Consider the following 20,797-nt stretch of genomic DNA (forward strand, 5'->3'; position numbering starts at 1 on the left):
GGATTTTGAAAAGGCATTCAATTAGGCTTCACATCAAAGGTTACCACGCAAAATAAGAGTTCATGGTGTAGGGGATGACTGAAAAGCATGGACAGGAAGCAAAGGGTAGGGATAAATGGGTCATTTTCAGGTAGGCAAGGTATAACTAGTGGATGGCTGCAGGGATCGGTGCTGGGGCCTCAAATATTTACAATCTATATCAATGACTTGGATGAATGGACTAAATGCATGTTTACTAAATTAGCTGATGTCATGAAAATAGGTAGGAGAGTAAGTAATGAAGAAGACATGAGTTTGCAAAGGGATATAGATAGACTAAGTGTATGGGCAAAAATTTGACAGATGTGGGAAAATTTGAACTTGCCCACTTTGGCAGGGAGCATAGAAATGCAGTATACTATTTAAATAGAGAGAGTACAGTGGTACTGAATGACCTGGGAGTCCTGGTATATGAATCACAAAATGTTAGCATGCGGGTCCAGCAAGTGACAACATGAAAGAGTTTTATATTCTGGGAAAAGTAACTTCCACAGTAGTGGTGAAACAGTGAGATTTACAGATCAAAAGGGAGAACATATATGTAAAGAAAGATGGAAAGCTGTTTGTGGTGTTGCTGTGTGAAATCTTGAAAGGTGTACTGTGTGACTTAGACCTATGGAAAAGCCTCTGGCAACCCTGGAGCAGTATGCTGTTTCAGTGATCAGGGTTGTGTTAAAAGCTTTTGGAGTTCCATTGTCGAATGAGAGGGAGAAAGAAGCTACGAAATACCTCCCTTATAGCAACAGTGGGTGCTTGTGGTATTATTGCTGGATGTTTTATATATTAAGAATCTATTTGGACTGTTGACTGAGAGGAGTATGTAGTTGGTAGTCTAGTTAAGTAGAAGTCTTGTGAGAACTGTTGTAAAACTAAACATAACAGTGTAACTGTAGCCTTGTATGCTTAAGTTTTCTTTTGTTAATAAATGTGTTAATTTAATCTTTAAATTTTTTAAAGGCGGGAGTGGACTCATTACTTTGACTTCTGTGCACAAACCTTCTCGTAATAGATAAAAATTGCAAAATCGTGTGATAGCGAGGCCAGGTTTCCCTTTGTGTTTTGGTCAGCCTGGCAAATACCACCTGCCATATCATAACACTACTGCTACTAGTTTGTTTGTATTTCAGGTTAAAAGGTGTAGATTTATGAGCAAGTTCAGGTCTTGTTTGTGATGGTTTTTAGTCAAACTACAAATTCTCACAGTGAAGAATAGTATTGGTGAGTTATCAGCAGGTCCCAGTGGCCTTAGGATTCTACCCCAGGATGAATCACTGTCAACAGTTGAGGAGAGATTATGATGTCAGAAATTGGAAAAACAGCATTGTAATAGCCCTATTAATTTTGTTTCTTCAGGTACTAATTCTCCACAGTCCTTGAAGAAGGCTCTAGTCGTGTCTAATGAAATGCAAGCAGATAGAAGCAAGAAAAATGCTGAAGATGCAGTGTCAACCACATCTTCTCAACTTTCTTCGCCTCCTGTATCTCCTCAGAGCTCTCCCCGCAAAGGTAAGCCTTTAGCCATGAAGCGTCATTTGAACAGCACCAAACTTCAAATAAGCACTTAGTCCTCGTGGTAAAATCTTACATTATTGTGATGAAACATTGAGCTTACAGGATGGGAACTGAGACTCATACTGGCAGATCTTCATAGCAGTTGCACTTTGCCATTAAAATTAAAATATCTTCTATTGGCAGCGTAATTTTTTCCAAATACAGACAGGGATGTACTTTGTGCAGGAATTACTTCCCATAGCAATTTTGACTTGTTTGAAAAGCATTAAAAACTTACAACATCTTCCAAGACCTCCAATCAACTGCAATTAAATTTTACAATGTTCATTAAGTTACTTGCAGTTATCAGACATGTGGAAATAGCTGTGTTTTAACTCTGTACAAAGTAATTGGAAGTTTACAGAAACATATCTTAAAGTAGAATTATAGCTAATTTTCATTGATGAGAAGTAGTTTCTTTCTCTCAGTGATGCAGAAATTACAGTATAACTCTGGAACGAAGTCCCAACTGGCTCTAGAATAAAACATCATGATGCTCCAACACTAAGGCCATAAGTGTTTTAGCACATGGCAGTTCTGGACATCTCTGCTTGGGTGTTAGTTAACAGATATTTTTCAGAATCTTGCTGAAGCAGGGCATTTCATGGCATGCCCTATTACAATTTTTTCTGCACCCTTCAGCGCGATAGTGTTTTGCTGCATAACTCACTGGAAGTGGGAGCTGATAATGGCATGATAAGGGCAACTGGGCATCTGGGACCTCAAAAACCAGCACTGGTTACCAGCACTGTCACTTTAACCAATGAGATGGAACGGTTGAGAAATACGCAGAAATAGCTAAGAAGGAGGGTGAATTAGAATCAAATCAAGGATAAAAATAGGGAAAGAAATATCAGATTAAGAGAGAGAAAAAATGACAGAAAAGAAAAAAAATACATTTTTAAAATCACTAAGAACAGTTTATTATCCGAAGGAAGAATACCCCAAAGTTTAAATTGTTCGGCTTCTGAGCTGCAGAGGCTGATTGGCATTGCATTAACAATTATTGTGTCATTAAAAAGGTAATGGATTGTTATTTACTCAGACTTAAACTTTTGTGGTGAATTTAATGTACAACTCCAACGAGTTCTTAAAAAGTAGTCACTTGGCGGGGAGGCGGTGGCTGTCATCCTGTGAGGCTGACACTGAGGTACCATTTGTACAAAGCAAATGGTGAAGCAGCTTAAGTTGACCAGCAAGTTCCGGCAGTTTACAATTTGCACGTTAATAACAGTATGATTCCTTTAATGTTATTTTTCCAGTGAGATTTGACCCAGTGAAAGCATAGTTGCTCTTTCATGGAGTTAATCGTTTGGTAGTACAGATTTTGAGTTTGCTGAAAAAATGAGGCATTTTTTGTCAAAGCTTTTAGTCTTGCACTCATCAGCACAATTCACAAGAAACCCAAATGTAAAGAGAACAACAATTTATACTACGAGTCTGATTGGTTGGCAAGTGGATTGTGATTGGTAGAGGCGTTGCCTTGGAGAATGCACCAGTTAATGGTGAATGACAGTTAACTGCCAAGCATTGTTTGAAATTTAAGTCAGGCAGCTTAACTTTGGTCAAGGCTCTGCTCTGAGGAATGTACCAATGAATGGCTGTCACTTATTTTGTTTAGCTGAGACAGACTCAATGCGTGTACACGTTCATTCTATCTACAAAGGACAGGCTCTGTGTATTAATATATGTAGCTTACGGTACACGCAAATGCATCACACTACAAGCCTGATTGACCATCTTAAATTAGTTGTTAGAGTGATTCTTAACACACTGAGGATTATTTAGCACATGTTTTCCAATTGTGGAATCACATCTAATGTCGGACACTGTTTTGAGTTTTGCAAGCACGGGCTGGTTGGTACAGTCTGTACCTTACCTATTGCGAACAGTGGAAGGGACATGCTGTTTGATATGGTCTGCCAGTCTTTGTGACGTACAGCCTACATACCTAGCATTGGTGGTCATCTTCAGAGATTCTATAGACTCTGGAACAGTTCCTACAGATTGGAGGGTAGCTAATGTAACCCCACTATTTAAAAGGGGAGGTAGAGAGAAAACAGGGAATTATAGACCAGTCAGCCTGACGTCGGTAGTGGGGAAAATTCTTGCGTCTATTATAAAAGATTTAATCGCTGAGCACTTGGAAAACAGTGGCAGAATCGGACAGAGTCAGCTTGGATTTACGAAAGGGAAATCATGCTTAGCAAATCTACTGGAATTTTGGGAGGATGTAACTAGTAGCGTTGATGAGGGGGAGCTAGTGGATGTGGTTTATTAGGACTTTCAGAAGGCTTTCAACAAAGTCGCACATAAGAAATTAGCTTGGAAAACTAAAGCGCGTGGGACTAGGGATCGTGTATTGAGATGGATAGAAAACTGGTTGGCAGACAGGAAACAAAGAGTAGGAATAAACGGGTCTTTTTCCGAATGGCAGGCAGTGACTAGTGGGGTACCACAGAGATTGGTGCTGGGACCCCAGCTATTCACAATATATGTTAATGATTTAGATGAGGAACTAAATGTAATATCTCCAAATTTGCAGATGACACAAAACTGGGTGGGTGGGTGAGCTGTGAGGAGGATGCAGAAATGCTTCAGTGTGACTTGGACAAGCTGAGTGAGTGGGCAAATGCATGGCAGATGCAGTAAAATGTGGATAAATGTGAGGTTATCCACTTTGGCAGCAAAAACAGGAAGGCGCAGATTATTATCTAAATGGCTATAAATTGAGAGAGGGGAATGTGCAATGAGACCTGGGTGTCCTCGTACACCAGTTGCTGAAGGTAAGTATGCAGGTGCAGCAGGCAGTAAAGAAGGCAAATGGTATGTTGGCCTTCATAGCGAGAGGATTCGTGTACAGGAGCAGGGATGTCTTGCTGCAATTATACAGGGCCTTGCTGAGACCACAGTTGGAATATTGTGTGTAGTTTTGGTCTCCTTATCTGTGGAAGGATGTTCTTGCTATAGAGGGGGTGCAGCGAAGGTTTACCCGACTGATTCCTGGGATGGCGGGACTGACATATGAGGAGAGATTGAGTCGGTTAGGATTATATTTGCTGGAATTCAGAAGAATGAGGGGGGATCTCATAGAAACCTATAAAATTCTAACAGGACTAGACAGGGTAGATGCAGGAAGGATGTTCCCGATGGTGGGGGAGTCCAGAACCAGGGGTCACAGTCTGAGGATACGGGGTAGACCATTTAGGACTGAGATGAGGAGAAATTTCTTCACCCAGAGAGTGGTGAGCCTGTTGAATTCGCTACCACAGAAAGTAGTTGAGGCCAAAACATTGTGTGTTTCCAAGAAGGAGTTAGATATAGCTCTTGGGGTGAAAGGGATCTAAGGATATGGAGAGAAAGCAGGAGCAGGCTATTGAGTTGGATGATCAACCATAATCATAACGAATGGCTCGAAGGGCTGAATGGTCTACTCCACCTATTTTCTATGTATCTATGTAGCGTCACACTGGCACTGAAATACATATACCGCATTACTCATTTGTGTGATAACAGAACGTCTTTTTGGTTTGATGGCAGCATCTTGTTAGTGGCAAATACCACTCATGTTGCTACTGCATGGTAGCAGAGTGAAACAGCTAGCTTCACCTGTTGCTCAAATTTTTGAGGTACCTTTCCCTTCCAGGGAAATCAGAGATAGGCCGGGCACTTTTTAGGGCTGAAGGTGATGGCCTTTGGCCTGTTCTTGAGTTTGCGCGATATACAGCGCAAAATGATCTGATCAGGGTAGCCATTATCCTGCAGGATGCCTTTGAAGTGCCCTATTTCGACGTCAAGCTTGCATGGCAAGCAAATGGCTTGGGGCCTATTTACAAGGTTGCTGATAAGGCCAATCTTATAGAATTGGAAGAATCCCAGCATGTATATTGACCAGTGAAGAAAGGCTTGAGGTAGACTGTGGTAGAGAACCCCCTGGCAGATTTCTCAACTAGTCAAGGAAAGGGAGTTCATTTGACTGTTCCATTTAGAAAGTGAATTTGAGCACAGGATGGAGCCCATTAAAACATGTAAGGAAATTATTACATGCAGCTGCAGATTTAAATATAGCAAACGTATCATCCACATATCAGAAAAATGCGAGGGGTAGGAGGTTGAGTGTTATTCTATCAAAGACGTGTTTCTTATGGAACCCAGCAAAGATGTTTGTAAGAGCTGGACTGAGAGGGGATCCCTTGGCAACACAATCTATTTGGGCGTGCATGAAGTCGTTAAGACTGAACTCAACTGTGCGGGTTGCTGAGTTCATAAGTTCGATGAATACTGATGCACGCAGTGGTGGGGGGGTCTAGATTACCATGATATAATGCTGCAGTGCAAAAATCTATGGCTTCCTTAAGTGGAACACTGGTGAATAGGCTAGCAATATCAAATGAGCACATGGCCACAGCGTTGCTATCAATATTCAAGTCCCGCAAATAAGATCAAAAGACATGGGAGCAGAAGTAGCCCATTCAGACCATCGAGCCTGCTCCGCAATTCGATGAGATCATATCCTGCCTTTTCCCCATAACCCTTGATTCCCTTACTGATTAAAAATCTGTCTACCTCAGCCTTGAATATACTTAATTTCCTAGCCTATACAGCCCTCTGTGGCAAGAAATTCAACAGATTAACAACTCTCTGGGAGAAGAAATTCCCCTCATCTCTGTCTTAAATGGAGGAAAAAGGAGGAACAATCTCTCAGCATCTACCCTGTCAAGCCCCCTACGAATCTTATATGTTTCAATAAGGTCACCTCTCATTCTTCTAAACTCCAATGAGTACAGGCCCAACTTACTCAACCTCTCCTTAAAAGAAAATCTCTCCATACCCGGGATCAACCTAGTGAACCTTCTCTGGACTGCCTCCAATGCCAGTATATCTTTCCTTAGATAAGGGTACAAAAACTGTTCACGGTATTCTAGGTGTGGTGTAACTAGTGCCTTGTATAGTTTTAGCAATACTTCCCTATTTTTTAATACTCCATTCCCTTTGAAATAAAGGCCAAAATTCCATTTGCCTTACCTATTACCTGCTGAACTTGTATGCTAACTTTTTGGGATTCATGCATGAGGACCCCCAAATCCCTCTGTGCTGCAGTTTTATTCTGTCCTTCTCCATTAAGCAATACTCAGCTGCTTTACTCTTCCTGCCAAAGTGCATAACCTCACATTTTCCCACATTATATTCCATCTGCCACATTTTTGCCCACTCACCTTAACCTGTCTATCCCTCTATAGACTCTTTGTCATCCTCACCACTTGCCTTCCCACCTATTTTTGTGTCATCTGCAAACTTGGCGATGGTACATTCATTTCCCTCATCCAAGTCATTAATATATATTGTAAATAATTGTGGCCCCAGCACTGATCTCGGTGGCATTCCACTAGTTACAGGTTGCCATCCTGAAAATGCATCCCTTATCCCAACTCTCTGTCTTCTATTAGTTAGCAGGTCCTCTATCCGTGCTAATATACTACCCCCAACAACATGGGCTCTTATTTATTAAGTAGCCTTATGTGTGGTACCTTATTGAACGTCTTTTGGAAATCCAAATATATTACAACTACTGGTTCCCCTTTATCCTGCTTGTTACCTCCTCAAAGAATTTTAATAAATTTGTCAGGCATGATTTCCCCTTCATGAAGCCATGCTGACTCTGCTTGATTAGATTATGCATTTCTAAATGCTCTGCTATTACATCCTTTATAATAGACTCCAACATTTTCCCAATGACTGAAGTTAAGCTAACTGGCCCAAAGTTACCGGTTTTTATTTCCTTCCCTTTTTGAATAAGGAGGTTAGATTGGCAGTTTTCCAATCTTTTCCAGAATCTAAGGATTCTTGGAAGCATACGCCTAGTGCATCCACCATTTCTGCAGCTTTAATATCCTAGGATGCAACCCATCAGGTCCAGGTGACTTATCGGCCTTTAGCCCCATTAGTTTCCCTAGTACTTCTTCTTTAGTGATAGTTATGATATTTATTTCCTCCCCTCCTTTTGCCCCATGATTATTTAGAATTTTTGGTATACTATTAGTGTCTTCTACTGTGAAGACTGATGTAAAGTATTTATTCAACTCCTCTGCCATTTCCTGGTTCCCCATTATTATTTCTCCAGCCTCATTCTCTAAGGGGCCTATATTGACTTCGGCCTCTCTCTTCCTTTTTAAATATCTAAAGAAGGCCTTACTGTCCAATTTTATTACTTGCTAGTTTATCCTTGAAGTTTATTTTCTCTAATCTTCATTGATTTTTTAGTCATCTTCTGTCGGTTTTTAAAACTTTCCCAATCCTCTGGCTTACCACTAATCTTTGCCAAATTGTATGTTTTTTCTTTCACTTTGATACTATCCTTAACTTCCTTGGTTAACCATGTTTGGTTTATCCTCTTCCTACATTCTTTCTTCCTCACTGGGATATATCTTTGTTGCGAGTCATGAACTATTTTCTTAAACATCTGCCATTGTTCATCAACTGTCTTTTCTGTTAAACTCCTTTCCCAGTCCATTCTAGCCAACACTGCCCTCATTCCTGTGTAATTGCCCTTATTTAAGTTTAGCACAGTTGTTTCTGAACTAAGTTTCTCACTATCAAACTGAATGCTAATTTCCACCTTGTTATGGTCACTGTTTCCCAGGGGATCTTTTACTCTGAGATCATTTATTAAACCTGCATCATTACATATTACCAGATCCAAAATAGCCTGATCCCTGGTTGGATCCGCAACATATTGTTCTAGGAAACTGTCTCTGTGAGTTCTTGCTCATGGCTACCCCTGCCAATTTGATTTTCCCAATCTACATGAAGATTAAAGTCACCCATGATTAATGTACTGTCTTTTTTACATGCCCCCATTATCTCCTAATTCATTCTTTGTCCTACAGCATTGCTGCTGTTAGGGTGCCTATAGACTACTTCCATCTGTGTCGTCTTCTGCTTGTTATTTCTTACCTCTACCCCTATGGATTCCTCATCTTCTGATCCAAGATCATCTCATACTTAATCCATTTCACACTAACAAAGCTACCCCGCCACCCTTTCCTTCCTGCTTGTCCTTTCGAAAGGTCACATACCGCTGAATATTTAGTTCCCAGCTTTGATCTCCTTGTAACCATGTCTCTGTAATGGATATAAGATCATACCCATTAACCTCTGTTAGTGCCGTTAATTTGTTTATTTTGTTCTGTATGCTACGTCCATTTAAGTAAAGAGCCATTAAATTTGCCTTTTTACCAGTTTTTTCCCTTTGACCCTATTTGCTATTTTTTTTTATGTTTGTGCACTCTGTCCCTTCATGTCACATTCTGGGCATCATTACTTAAGTAGCTGCCCTGCACTGCTGTCATATCCTTTTGCTTTGTGAGCCTACTTATCCCCTCTCCAGAACCCTCTCCCCACCCACCCCATCTTTTTAATTCAAAGCCCTCTTTACAGCCCTAGTTATTCGATTCGCCATGACACTGGTCCCAGCATGATTCAAGTGAAGCCCATCCCACTGGAACAGCTCCCTTCTACCCCAGTACTGATGCTAGTGCCCCATGAACTGAAACCCATTCCTCTCACACCAATCTTTGAGCCACACATTTCACTCCTTGACTTTATTTGCTCTATGCCAATTTGCCCGTTGTGAAGGAATACTTCACTGTGGATGTAGAAAAATTGCTCAGAACTGGTTGTAACAATTCTCCCAATATTTGGCCAATTCGTGATGTGTAGAACCAGTCATAAATAAGATAGGGTGTAAAGAAAAATCGCTTTTGTGTTTCCTGGGCAGCCCGTACACAGGTGGACGCAGTGAGCCATGAGGACAAACCCTGCTGTCAGGCCAAAAAAAAGACACACAAATGAGTAATGTGGCATATGAATTTCAGTGCCAGTGTGATACTGGGTATGTAGGTCCCAAAGACTGGCAGATCATATCAACTATCATTCCCCTTCCACTGTTCACAACGGGCAAGGTACAGAGTGTACCCAGCCAGCCCATGCTTGCAAAGCTCAAAGCACAGTTTCCAATATTAGATGTGGTTCTGCAATTGGGCAACGTTTGATAAATAATCCTCATTGTGCTAAGAATTATATTGATAACCAATTGAAGATCGTCAAGCAGGCTCGTTCCTCTTTTCAGTATGGCACATTTGTGTGTACTGGAAGCTACATATATCAATACTCAAGGCCCAGTTCTTTGCAGATAGAAAAGACATGTTCACACATTGCGCCTGTTTCAGCTAAACAAAATAAGTGACAGCCATTCTCTGGTTCATTTTTCAGGGTAATGCCTTTATCAATCAAAGTTAAGCTGCCTGATTTAAATTTCAAACAATGCTTAGCAGTTAACTGTAAGTGACCATCAACTGGTGCATTCTCCATGGCCTCTAATAATCAGAGTCCACTTGCCAACCGATCAGCAAGTGTATTGCTTTTCCCTTGACCTTTGGAATTCTTGCGAATTGTCCTGAGTGCAAGATGAAAAGCTTTGAGAAAAAAATATCTATTTTTCAGCAATATATATATATTTATTCTTTATGAGATTATATCATAGAAACTAATGGCAGTTCTTACATTAAGTGGCAGTAATAAAATTGCTGATATGAAAACAGAAAATCCTGGAAAACCTCAGCAGGTCTGGCAGCATCTGTGGAGAGAGAAACAGAGTTAACGTTTCAAGTCTGTATGACTTCTTCAGAGTCTACTTATTTAAAGTAAAACAGTAAGAATTTAACCTAACCCTAGTATTTAGGTTAATTTTTTAAAGCAAATTTAGATTGCAAAAACAAAACCTGATGATTTCCTCTGTTTAGTATAATGGGCAATAAAAATTACCTTGACAGATCTGAGGTTTTATTTCAAACAGAGGATTTACAGAATCACGTTTGACCAAAGGATTCTCTGGGTGGCTAAAGCTTATTTTTGACTGCCTGGTTTTCATTCTAGAATTACTCTGAATCCTATGAAGATCGGGATCCCATTTTCCTTTCTGTGCCATTAGTGAGTGAAAAAAATATGCTCATCAAAGTTTGGACCCTAAGCGCAAAGTTGTTTAAAAACACAAATGGTATTTCCTAGACCACTCAATAGAGAGAGTAGATGAGGCATACAGATCAGCAAATTTTTAGGCTCAGACCATGATCTGTACAGAAGTAGCCAGTATCAGCCAGAATGATAAGGACACTGCAGTTGACCTGAGTATCTCTGGGTTAGGAAGATAAAAATGGGTCCGTTATTCTTGTTGGAAATACGTGCATATGGCCTTTTTGTTTATCTGTGATATTCCTTGCGGTCAATTAGCCTTCTACTACTCAATACCAAGGCTCATTTATTAATAATGGCCACATGCCAAATTGTAACAGATGGCTGTGAAACTATAAACTGGCAACAAGGCAACACTTCTAGAAAAGGATAGAAAATCGTTGAGACCAAAAATAAGGAACTTTTATTTGGTGCTTGAATCTACCCCATTTGAAACCTGATTCAAAGGAGTTGACAAAGAATGTTCCAGCAACATTAGCATGTTTTACATACTTGCATTTGAATTTCTAAGCACTGGACAATAAATTTACTCTTGATCAAGGACACGCCTGGCTTTATGTCAAATTTTAACTGTGTGCCGAAGAAAGGAAAATGACCCCAAAATGTTAGATAATTATGTTGCTGAATTGATTCTATTCTTTAATATAAAACATTTCCTCCTATTTCTATCAGGCAATAGTCCATTGTGGTCACAGGATTCAAGCCCTTCAAATGTATCCAGCTGCTCCTCTTCCCTTGCTAGTGAGATCAGGCACAAGAGCACTGCAGCACAAACATATGGCATAGGTGGTGTCTATTTGCAAAAGAAAATTCGGCAGATCACAGGCTTGACAGGTGGCACAGGCATGGAGAAGGTCATAGGCAATAGAGATGAAAGAGAAAAGGAACCAAAGAGTAGAAAGAGAATGAGGTCGCCCTTCAGGAGGTTCCGAGAAAGAAGTTCTTCCAGAGACAGACAGGTTTCAGCAGACAAAAAGGAGACAGAAGGAACTGCAGGAAATATGGCATGTTTTTCAGGTGGAAATGGTGTGCCATCTGTAGAGAGAGACCAACATGGCAGCACCAGCACTAGTGTCACCTCTAGCAACCGACCTTTTGAATGGTTGTACCCTAAGGTGATAAGGAACAAACGAAGGAAAACCATATGAGTATTTCTCAAACTTGTATGTTACAGTGGTTTAACAGAATAAAAATAAAAGAAACCGAAGCAAGATATTCTACATGTAACATCAGATGAAATTGCCTTCCTTAAAACTGATTCAAAGGTGAAGCACGATCTAGAACACAAGGAAAGCGAAACACAAGTCACTGTTTTGTTCTGTCTGAACTCAGAAGTCACTACTGTCCTTTTGTTTCCATGTATCATATTCCAGTCTACAGGAAGAGCAGGTGACCTATTTCCAGATCACCACTGATCTGAAACTGGCTGCTTGGAAGCACACCAGGATGGACCTGGAGTTATTATCTCCCCATTTTCCATCGCTGTGGAGAAGTTCCTTGGCTTGATTTGTCACCTTCCTAAGACAGCAGTGGTTGAAACTTGAGACCACGCTGTGTTAAGGAATCATGGGTGCAAACCTGCATCTTACCATTCTGTTGCAATGTAACCGTGCCACCCTGGTGTAAGAGTTTTAACCGTTTCAGATATAAATTAGTTTTCTGTTTAGTAAGCTTACAAACAAGTGGGATTTTGGTATACCAGTTTTAGAATGCTGGATAGTATAGGAAATAAATTTTCACATGTACATTTACTCTGTATGAGCTTTGTTTGAGGAACTGTGATGAGTGTTTTCTGAGTTACCTACCTATCAACCCTTTATATGTCTACTTTGATAAAACAGGAGAATCCTTCTCTGCGAAACAACATGATTCTAATAAAAGCAGAAAACTGCTTGGAAAGTGCTGAAAATTCAACAGGAGGCATTTCAAGGGATTACAGGACTGTAGAGGGGAAGAAAGCAATTTTCCCTCCCACTTAGCTTACTTTCCTTTCCTCACACAATTTTAAAGATACTGTGGTAGATTTGCCAGCAGCCCTTTGCTCAAATGGTCGTTTTTATGTCTAAACATAAACAGCAAGGGTTGGTAGAATAATTTATAATAGGTTTCAGCATATCGCAACCTTATCGACACCTGATGTTAATATATGTATACTTTTTGGCAAAGGTCATTGATTAGCAACCAGGAATAGAAACTTTTATTTTCTTTTATCCTTATTTCCCTCTGACCCATCAATACTTTCTGCCATCCAGATTTACCAGTTAAGATTTAACCACTGTAGCAGAGCTTAGTTTAATGTTTACAAATTATCACTTAATTTATTTATCTCCTTGGTAATTGAGCTTGTTTTTTTTAAAAAACTAATGTTTTATTGACAAGTATTCATGCAATGCATCCAATTCTTTTGTCTAACAGACAAACCTCAAGAGAACGCTGGACTCTCAGCAATGCATTGTCCACATTCGGGAGAGATCTCATTGCTGTGTTCCTTGCATGGTTACGATCACTCTGTTGTAGTGCAATCAAGGACATAACTTGAATCTAATACAATATCTAAACCTTTAGTTGCTGAATGCCCTTTGTAGACATCTGCGTATAGGTTTTTCTTTATTATAATATCTATTAAAATTTGATTATTTGTAAATTTTGAATATTGAATATTGTACAATGGTATGAGAGGAATGTATGAACCAGAGCATACTTCATCAAATTCCTTCCTGGACCTGTCATTTAAAAATTAGAACAAAATAAATCCACACTGCAATAATGCACTTGCTGGAGTCTCTAAATTGCTATCACTTTTCAGTTCAAATAATGGGACTGGCTAATGTGATGAATTAGAGTATTTTTTCTAAGTTTGTGACTAACTTTGGATGTAACCAAGACAAATAAGACAGATGGAATGAATGTTGTCACTGCTAAATGTAAGACCATCCCTGCCACTGCCGCTCCCACCCCCAACCTTGCAACCCCTAATAAATTTTGAAGAGCCTTGTGCAAGTTCTTGTAGAGTGAAGGCTCACAGAAGATGCCAGTCAATGACTGTGTGAGGTTGCAAAGTCCAGATATCAGCCTATTGGGATTTGTGGTGGCAGGTGTACGCACCAAGCAATGAGTGCATATGAGACTTTTGGAAGCATGATAATATGCAATACTGTGAGGAGCACTTCCAGATGGGAATGCAGGGGCATTATGCTGGTTATTTCTTGCTGTTTTTCACTGGCCCTGTCAAGATACTGTTCAAAATTAAGAATGTTTTAAAAAAAAGTGACTGCTACAAAGACCACATTGTTGCCTATCGTAGTTTTCTATGATGATATTGTGGGCCCACAATTTAGAACTGTAATCCTTGTCTTGATAATACCCTCCATTACAAGCATCACAGATGCATGAAACACAATCATTCATAAGAAATTACTTTTTCACATCTTTGCGATGGTTACAATGGTTGGTGTAATTTTTTTTCCCCAATAGTTCCCCTGTGAACCTAAGCTGAAGAGCAGGTGAACTGCTAAGACCTTTTGTAATTGCCAGACTTTTTGTAAAGACTTCTTTTTATTACTGATTTTTGATGTAACATGCAGCAAAAATGTAAATGAGTTTTTCCCAAAAATACTTAATTTAGGAGAACATTTTGTTTCTTGCACACATGTTAAACAAATTTAGCTCTATATTCCTGGTTCAGAAAGTATAATAAGTAGATTAATTACTGAAGTTCTGTCCTTGAATATTAAACCCATGACAGGTTATAGTACTTCTATAATAATGCTCCCATTTCTAAAACATATATTTGCTAGGAACAAGTGACTAAATGCACATTTCCCTCGTAAAATGACTATTGTTTGTACAGTATATTGTATTTAAACCTGACTAGACCTATAAATGAGGTTTGTGTAGTGGCTTCAGATCATTTAAGAATGGATTTTAAATGTTTTTCCAGTGTAAGTAATGCAAAATAAGATGCTGATTTTTGTTCAGTTTTAATGACAATAGTTTTGTTTTTGCCAGTTCTAAATGATCTGTGATTTACATGTGATTAATTGACATTAAACAACATCTATTTATACTTCAGTGGTAAGGGATGCCAAACCCTAATGCACCCTGCACTTTGGTTAGTGGATCCAAACACTCAGACCATAGAATAGATGGAAGGAAGAAGAGTAGGAAAGTGGATGTAATTAAAGATATCAGAAGAGATTTGCACGCTGAAAGGAAGTAATTTCTGATAGGTCCAGGGAAATGGTAAGTAAGGTGGAAGGAGGAAATGTGAAAAGAGAGTTAGTAGGACTAGCATAGCTTGTTGCTGACTGATATTTAGTCCAGCTTCTGTATAGAAAAGCAGAAAACTACAGATGATGGATATCTGAAATAAAAACAGAAAATGCTGGAAATGCTCCACGGGCCTGGCAGCATCTGTAGAGAGAGAAAATCAGAGTTAATATTTCCAGTTGGTAACCTTTCATCAGAACAAATTCTGAAAATATACCCCCTTCACCCCCCCTCCCGAGTCAAAAGGCTGACCCGCACCCCACACAACCCTATGATCAACGATCAGACCAACCCACCCCCTATGTATTCCCTCCACATTCCCACTTGCAGCACCACTACCTGCTCCTGAAGCCTCCTCACAACATTCCCCACCTGACTGGGAGCCAAGCCTGTCAGTAGCGCAATTTTTGTGCAGAGATCCGTTGAAAAATAAGATGCAGACTTTGAAGTCAAAATTCCATATGCAGGGAGCCCTGGACTTCAAGTCTTCCTGGCAAACCTTCCTATTGTCTTGGAAAACCCTCCCCTGTCAAAATCGGGGTCCATCTCTTTTCTGATTTTTAAATTCAGCAATTATTGCAGGCAGGTGGCTAGAGCTTTTATGTACATGTAGATAGGCCTTGGCTTGCCTAATTTTAAGAAGTAGTGCAATGGAAAGTGTAACTTCAACATTATCTGCTTGCACTACACAAAAATATTAGTGTGGCAAACCATCACCTGCAGTACAACTGCATGAGTCTAAACTTCTATTTTATGTTCAGCTTTGGTCCTGGCTCCGATTACAAGAATCGACAATTTCTCTGACTCAAGTCACAGTGAGATCTCGTCGCGCTCCAGCATTGTCAGCAATTGCTCTGGTGACTCCATGTATACTGCTATGCCGGATGAGAGATGTTTGCCACAATCCCACAGCGTCCCAGATACAGTGGAAGCAGCTGGAGGGAGACATCTGCAACCAGTAGCCAGATCCATACAACCTTATACAAGGTAAGATGGCGCGCAAGGGACATTTTACTATAAGCAGCAAAAAGCAAGATTTACTTGAAATTGAATATGCAGTGTTCAACCTATTAAGAGGAATTGCATTAAATAGCAATTAAAAGCTTTCAGTAGACTAGCTGAAAGCAGATGTGGACAGTAAACAAGTTTTCATGATTTAGGACTGCACCATTTGCTCAAATGTTCAAAGAGAAAAAGGCCTCAGTAACTCTTAGTTACCTCCATGGAGTCATATCATTTATTAACAAGAACTTGAGTAAGTAATTACTACTGTTAGTGTAGACCAAAAATAGTAACAACAATCAGCATGCAACAGTAATAGTAAAACTAGTAATTAAATCTTTCATCTTGGTGCTCTGTTGTTACTGATGGTCGTTTTTGCCACTCTTTTAATAAATCGACATTTCACTGACTTATTTGTAATAGCATAGATTCTTCCAAAGTATTTAATAATGGGTGTTAACCTGAATTGTTTTGTAATTTCCACTTTCTTTGGCTATCTCATTTGTATCTTTATGGCCATTTACATTTTTGTAAGCCATACAAGCTTATTAACTTCACCTACTTGATATTATCCAGATAGGATAGGCCAATATTTTTTGAGATTCTCCTTTATTGTGTGCCATCACATGATGTAGTGACTGATCATGTGAAAAAAGCCATTGTACAAAATATTGAGTGTGTGACTAAGAGTCACTGCCTATAATCCTCTCTCGTGGCTGGAGAAAATGATCAATTCTTGTTTCATTCTCATACTTTACAATGTCATCAGAATTCTCTACTTAGTTTTCTACTTCGTAATGCACTCGCTCTGTCCTGCAGGCTTTATTTATACATGTTTTTAGCTTGGTTTATGACTCAGTCAAGCAGCAAAGTTGGCACAAGATTTTTTTGTAACCCATTCTTTCTTTGCCTGCATCCTGTTTTGCTATGTTCAGAATAAAATTTTTTTAAAGAGATGAGTTTTTTTTGACAGTTCACGGGTCACGTGAAGTTACCATTGTATCACTCTCCAGCCTTCCATATAAAAACAAGTAAAGAAACGCATCTTACCTAGAAAGCAGTTGCAGAATTGTACTTTATGCAATATAAACCATTTTAGCCATGCACATTTTGAGCAGCTTGTATTTGGGGTTGGTATCTCAGTGGTTTATTTTCCTTATCATTTGCCTTGTCTACATTACTATTAATGGGTTTGTTAATGTTAAAAAAATAGATGCAATGAATGGTTTGGGTGTGTAGTCATTGGTCTCATTTACCCATATTTGAAATCGGTTAAGAAGAAATTGATCTTATGTCAGTAATATTCATGGTCATGTTTGTAAAGTTGCACATGTTCAATCTATCGCAGTGGACTTAATTGTGCTACATGAGCACCAGCACATTTGACATCCAAGTGGGCTTATTGGAGGACAGAATTGTGATCATTTCATCCCTATTCTTTGACATGTTATATAAATCAGACTGATGACTGCACCTCTGTACAAATCACTCTTCGGTACTTAACAGGGTTCAAAATAGATATCAACCATTGAGCGTACACCAGATTTCCTAATAACAAAATATTACAAAGATATAGTAGTGGAAGTGACATTTGGAGCTTAGATTAAGAATGAGTTTCTGACACAATGAAAGGAAACCAAATAATGGCTTTGGTTTATTTCCCCCCCTGAATAAAGTCAAATGAAAGAGGAGTTAGTCTAGCATTGTCATTCATTAGTGCGCATAACTAAATACGTGTGTCCAGCATTGTCTACAGCAATAGACCAGCAGTTGATCTGCCATGCGGATTAAAATAATTTCAATGAAATGCATCAGAGTGTAACTTTAACACGCATTCAGCAATGATCAGTAGCAGAATGTTTATCTTAAACCACTTCACTGACATCAAAGCTAGATTTCTATCTTTTTCCTCATTTCCCTTACAAGTTATTGTTTGAATGAGGGGAAAGTTATTATTCTGAAAGATTTCAAAAAGCACTTGGGAAATTTGGGTTTTAGCTCTGGAAGGTTAATCACCAAGACAGCTAAAAGTTGGTCAAACATAGGCTAAATAATAGTGACACATTTGTTTTCCCCTTCAGTTCTTCTGTAATTTTAAGTACTGAAAAGCGAGGGTGCCTGGTTATGGATACAGCAGTTACATCTTCAAGTAATGAAGAGTTGGCCCATGAACACAATGATCACATCTCAATTGATGCAGCGGACAGTGGCCGTGGAAGCTGGACTTCCTGCTCCAGCAGCTCCCATGACAACTTCCAGACAATCCAAAATCAAAAAAGTTGGGACCTACTAAATACATCTAAATATACTCATACTTTAGATGGACCAATTGCAGAAATTGAACTGACACACTCTTGGACCACAGGCTGTCATTTAAGCTCTGGAGACCTGACTAAAAGTACTTGTCCGATTCAGTCTAAAGACACCATTGAATGTGTTCATTCCAGGGAAAGCTGGACGCCTTCAACAAATTCTCATTTGGACAAGTTTGAAATGGATTGTGGGACTGCAAAACGAATAGGCTTGCATGAGACTACAGTTGAAGCATCTGGACGCAATGCAAGTGTTTCAAACTCTAAGCCGAACATTGACCCCTTTTACAAAGCTGTTACTTCAAGCACAGAAAAGGGTCTGATTGGTAAGATGAACTGCATTTATCACATTTAGAATGTATTTTAATTTAAATTAGTTAAGAAATGACAGCAATAGATACAGAATTTAGAATGCTATCCTAGTGAGCATGATTGTCAGATGTTTTGTACTACATTCTCAGTTATTAAATGACTGATATACTAAACATTTTGTCAGACTTGGATTTAAGTTATTGAAAAGAATGTTTGATGAAATAGTGACCATTTGGGGTGCATGGGGTAGATAATTTATTTTAGCAGCAGTTTACTGGTAGTAAAGTGCAGGGTTATATTTCATTCAAGGTATTCTGGAAAGACTGTTCTTGTCACCCCGAACTTTGAAATTTTGTGTAAAGCCTATAGTGTAAAGGAACTTAAAGCATGCCTGGAATACATCAGAGTAATAGTGATATAGATAAAGGCATAAAGATGATTGCAACATTGAATATAATATATATATATATGGCATTGTGTCATGCCACTTAATACATCACAATAATGCAATAGTTTTGGATTCAATTTAACTTATCTCAAGTTAGAACAGTAATGAGGTATTATAGTTACATTATCATCATGGACAGGCATAACAGGGCTTAAGTTTGTTCGCTTAGTTTTTCTCATGGCAACTGCTTCAGTATACCTAGGACATGAAAGGAAACATAAGGCATTTCCCTGGGGGTTCACATGCACAAATCTTACAAGGTGGGAAGACTAGTTTATAAAATAGTTGAAAAAATATATCGAATCCTTTTTTTATACACAAAAGCATAGAATGAAAAAAGGGAATTATTCTATATAAATCACTGGTTAGGCCTCAGTTGGAGTAATGTATCTTATTCTAAGCACTTTAGAAGAGCATCAAGGCCTCAGTGAGAGGCAGAGGAGACGTACCAGAATTGAGGTTCCTCAATTATGTAGCGAGATTAGAGAAGCTAGTATTATTCTTCTCAGAGCAGAGAATGCTAAAGGGGGAATTAATAGAAGTGCTGAAAATTAATGAGGGGTTTTGATAAAGTAAGGACAAATGTTTTCACTGGGGTTGGATCTTTAACCAGAGGATACAGATTTAAGTTAATTGGCAAAAAAAGAGGGTAAATAAGGTGAAATGTTTTATGCAGCGAGTTATGATCTGCTGTGCATTGCCTGAAAGGGCTATGGAGGAAGATTCAATAGTAACTTTGAAAAAAAATTGGATATATATTTTAAAATGAAAGATTTGGTGAAAGAGCAGGGGATGAAGAGGTGGGACTAATTGTATAGCTCCTTCAAAGTGTCATATAGGTATGGTGGACCAAACGTCATCCTTCTGTAAGATTTTATGATTCTATTTCTTTATCTTAATCAGAATTTAATGTAGGGATATGCTATATAAAAGTAGAGAAAGCTGGAAATACTCAGCAGGTCTGACAGCATCAGTGGAGAGAGAAAGAGTTAACGTTTCATTTCTGGTTAAAAGTCATCAACCTGAAATGTTAACTCTCTTTCTCTCTCCATGGATGCTGTCACACCTGCATAGTGTTTCCAGCCTTTTCTGATTTTATTTCAGATGTCCAGTATCTGCAGTATTTTACTTTTGTATAAGAATATGCTAGTTTTCTTTGTGTGCTGTAACTCTGATAATTTTAGATTAGATTTTGTTGCTGCTGTTAATTTATTTCAGTTTAGAAATTATTTTTATATATTTTAATCTTCTAACATTTCATATCTTTAAATTTTTTAATCTCATTGACTTTTTCTTTCATGAACCTCAATAATGTAACAATGATTATCTCTTATGCTAGTGTATTGTGTTACTGCAGCGCAAAGGGATGGTAGATATAGAGAGCCACCACCCACTCCTCCGGGATACGTGGGAATTCCAATAGCAGATGTTAAGGAAGGAGGACACCACCATCCACGCTTAAAACCTCCAGACTATAACGTGGCATTGCAAAGGTCACGGATGGTAACACAGACGTGTGACCCAACTAGACTGTCGCCGGTTCCCATTGCTAACCAACCTACATCAAGCAACCAGCCTAAAGCTCTGGGCCTACCTCAGTGGCACAAAATCTCTGAGTCCAACCCTAGACTAGTACAGCTTAACCATCAGGATCTTCAAGATAACGAAGATGATGGTAGGTTGCCCATCCGTAAGAACCCTTAAAAGTAAAATAAGTAGGCTCTTGTAATTAGTCAGTATTCATTGGTCTAATATTAATTCAGTAATTTTGTGTGGTAGCTGAAATCACTTTAGCAGTAAATGACATAGAACATCTTGTGTTACAAAGTAAAAT

General features: G+C 39.0%; 1 protein-coding gene across 9 annotated transcripts in view; it reads left to right on the forward strand.

The window, feature by feature from the left end:
• rapgef6 (Rap guanine nucleotide exchange factor (GEF) 6) overlaps nt 1-20,797 on the forward strand; it is a 419,806-nt gene that overhangs the window by 393,969 nt on the left and 5,040 nt on the right. For 6 of the 9 annotated variants that reach the window (XM_041193252.1, XM_041193255.1, XM_041193257.1 and 3 more), the window contains 4 exons: nt 1,393-1,545; nt 15,651-15,876; nt 17,973-18,529; nt 20,303-20,638. In XM_041193252.1, the coding sequence (XP_041049186.1) occupies nt 1,393-1,545; nt 15,651-15,876; nt 17,973-18,529; nt 20,303-20,638 (1,272 nt within the window). The remainder of the gene's footprint in view (nt 1-1,392; nt 1,546-15,650; nt 15,877-17,972; nt 18,530-20,302; nt 20,639-20,797) is intronic. The other 3 variants (XM_041193254.1, XM_041193259.1, XM_041193260.1) reach the window with 3 other exon arrangements.

The sequence above is a fragment of the Carcharodon carcharias genome, chromosome 8 (assembly GCF_017639515.1).
Source record: "Carcharodon carcharias isolate sCarCar2 chromosome 8, sCarCar2.pri, whole genome shotgun sequence".
Classification (NCBI taxonomy): Eukaryota; Metazoa; Chordata; class Chondrichthyes; order Lamniformes; family Lamnidae; genus Carcharodon; species Carcharodon carcharias.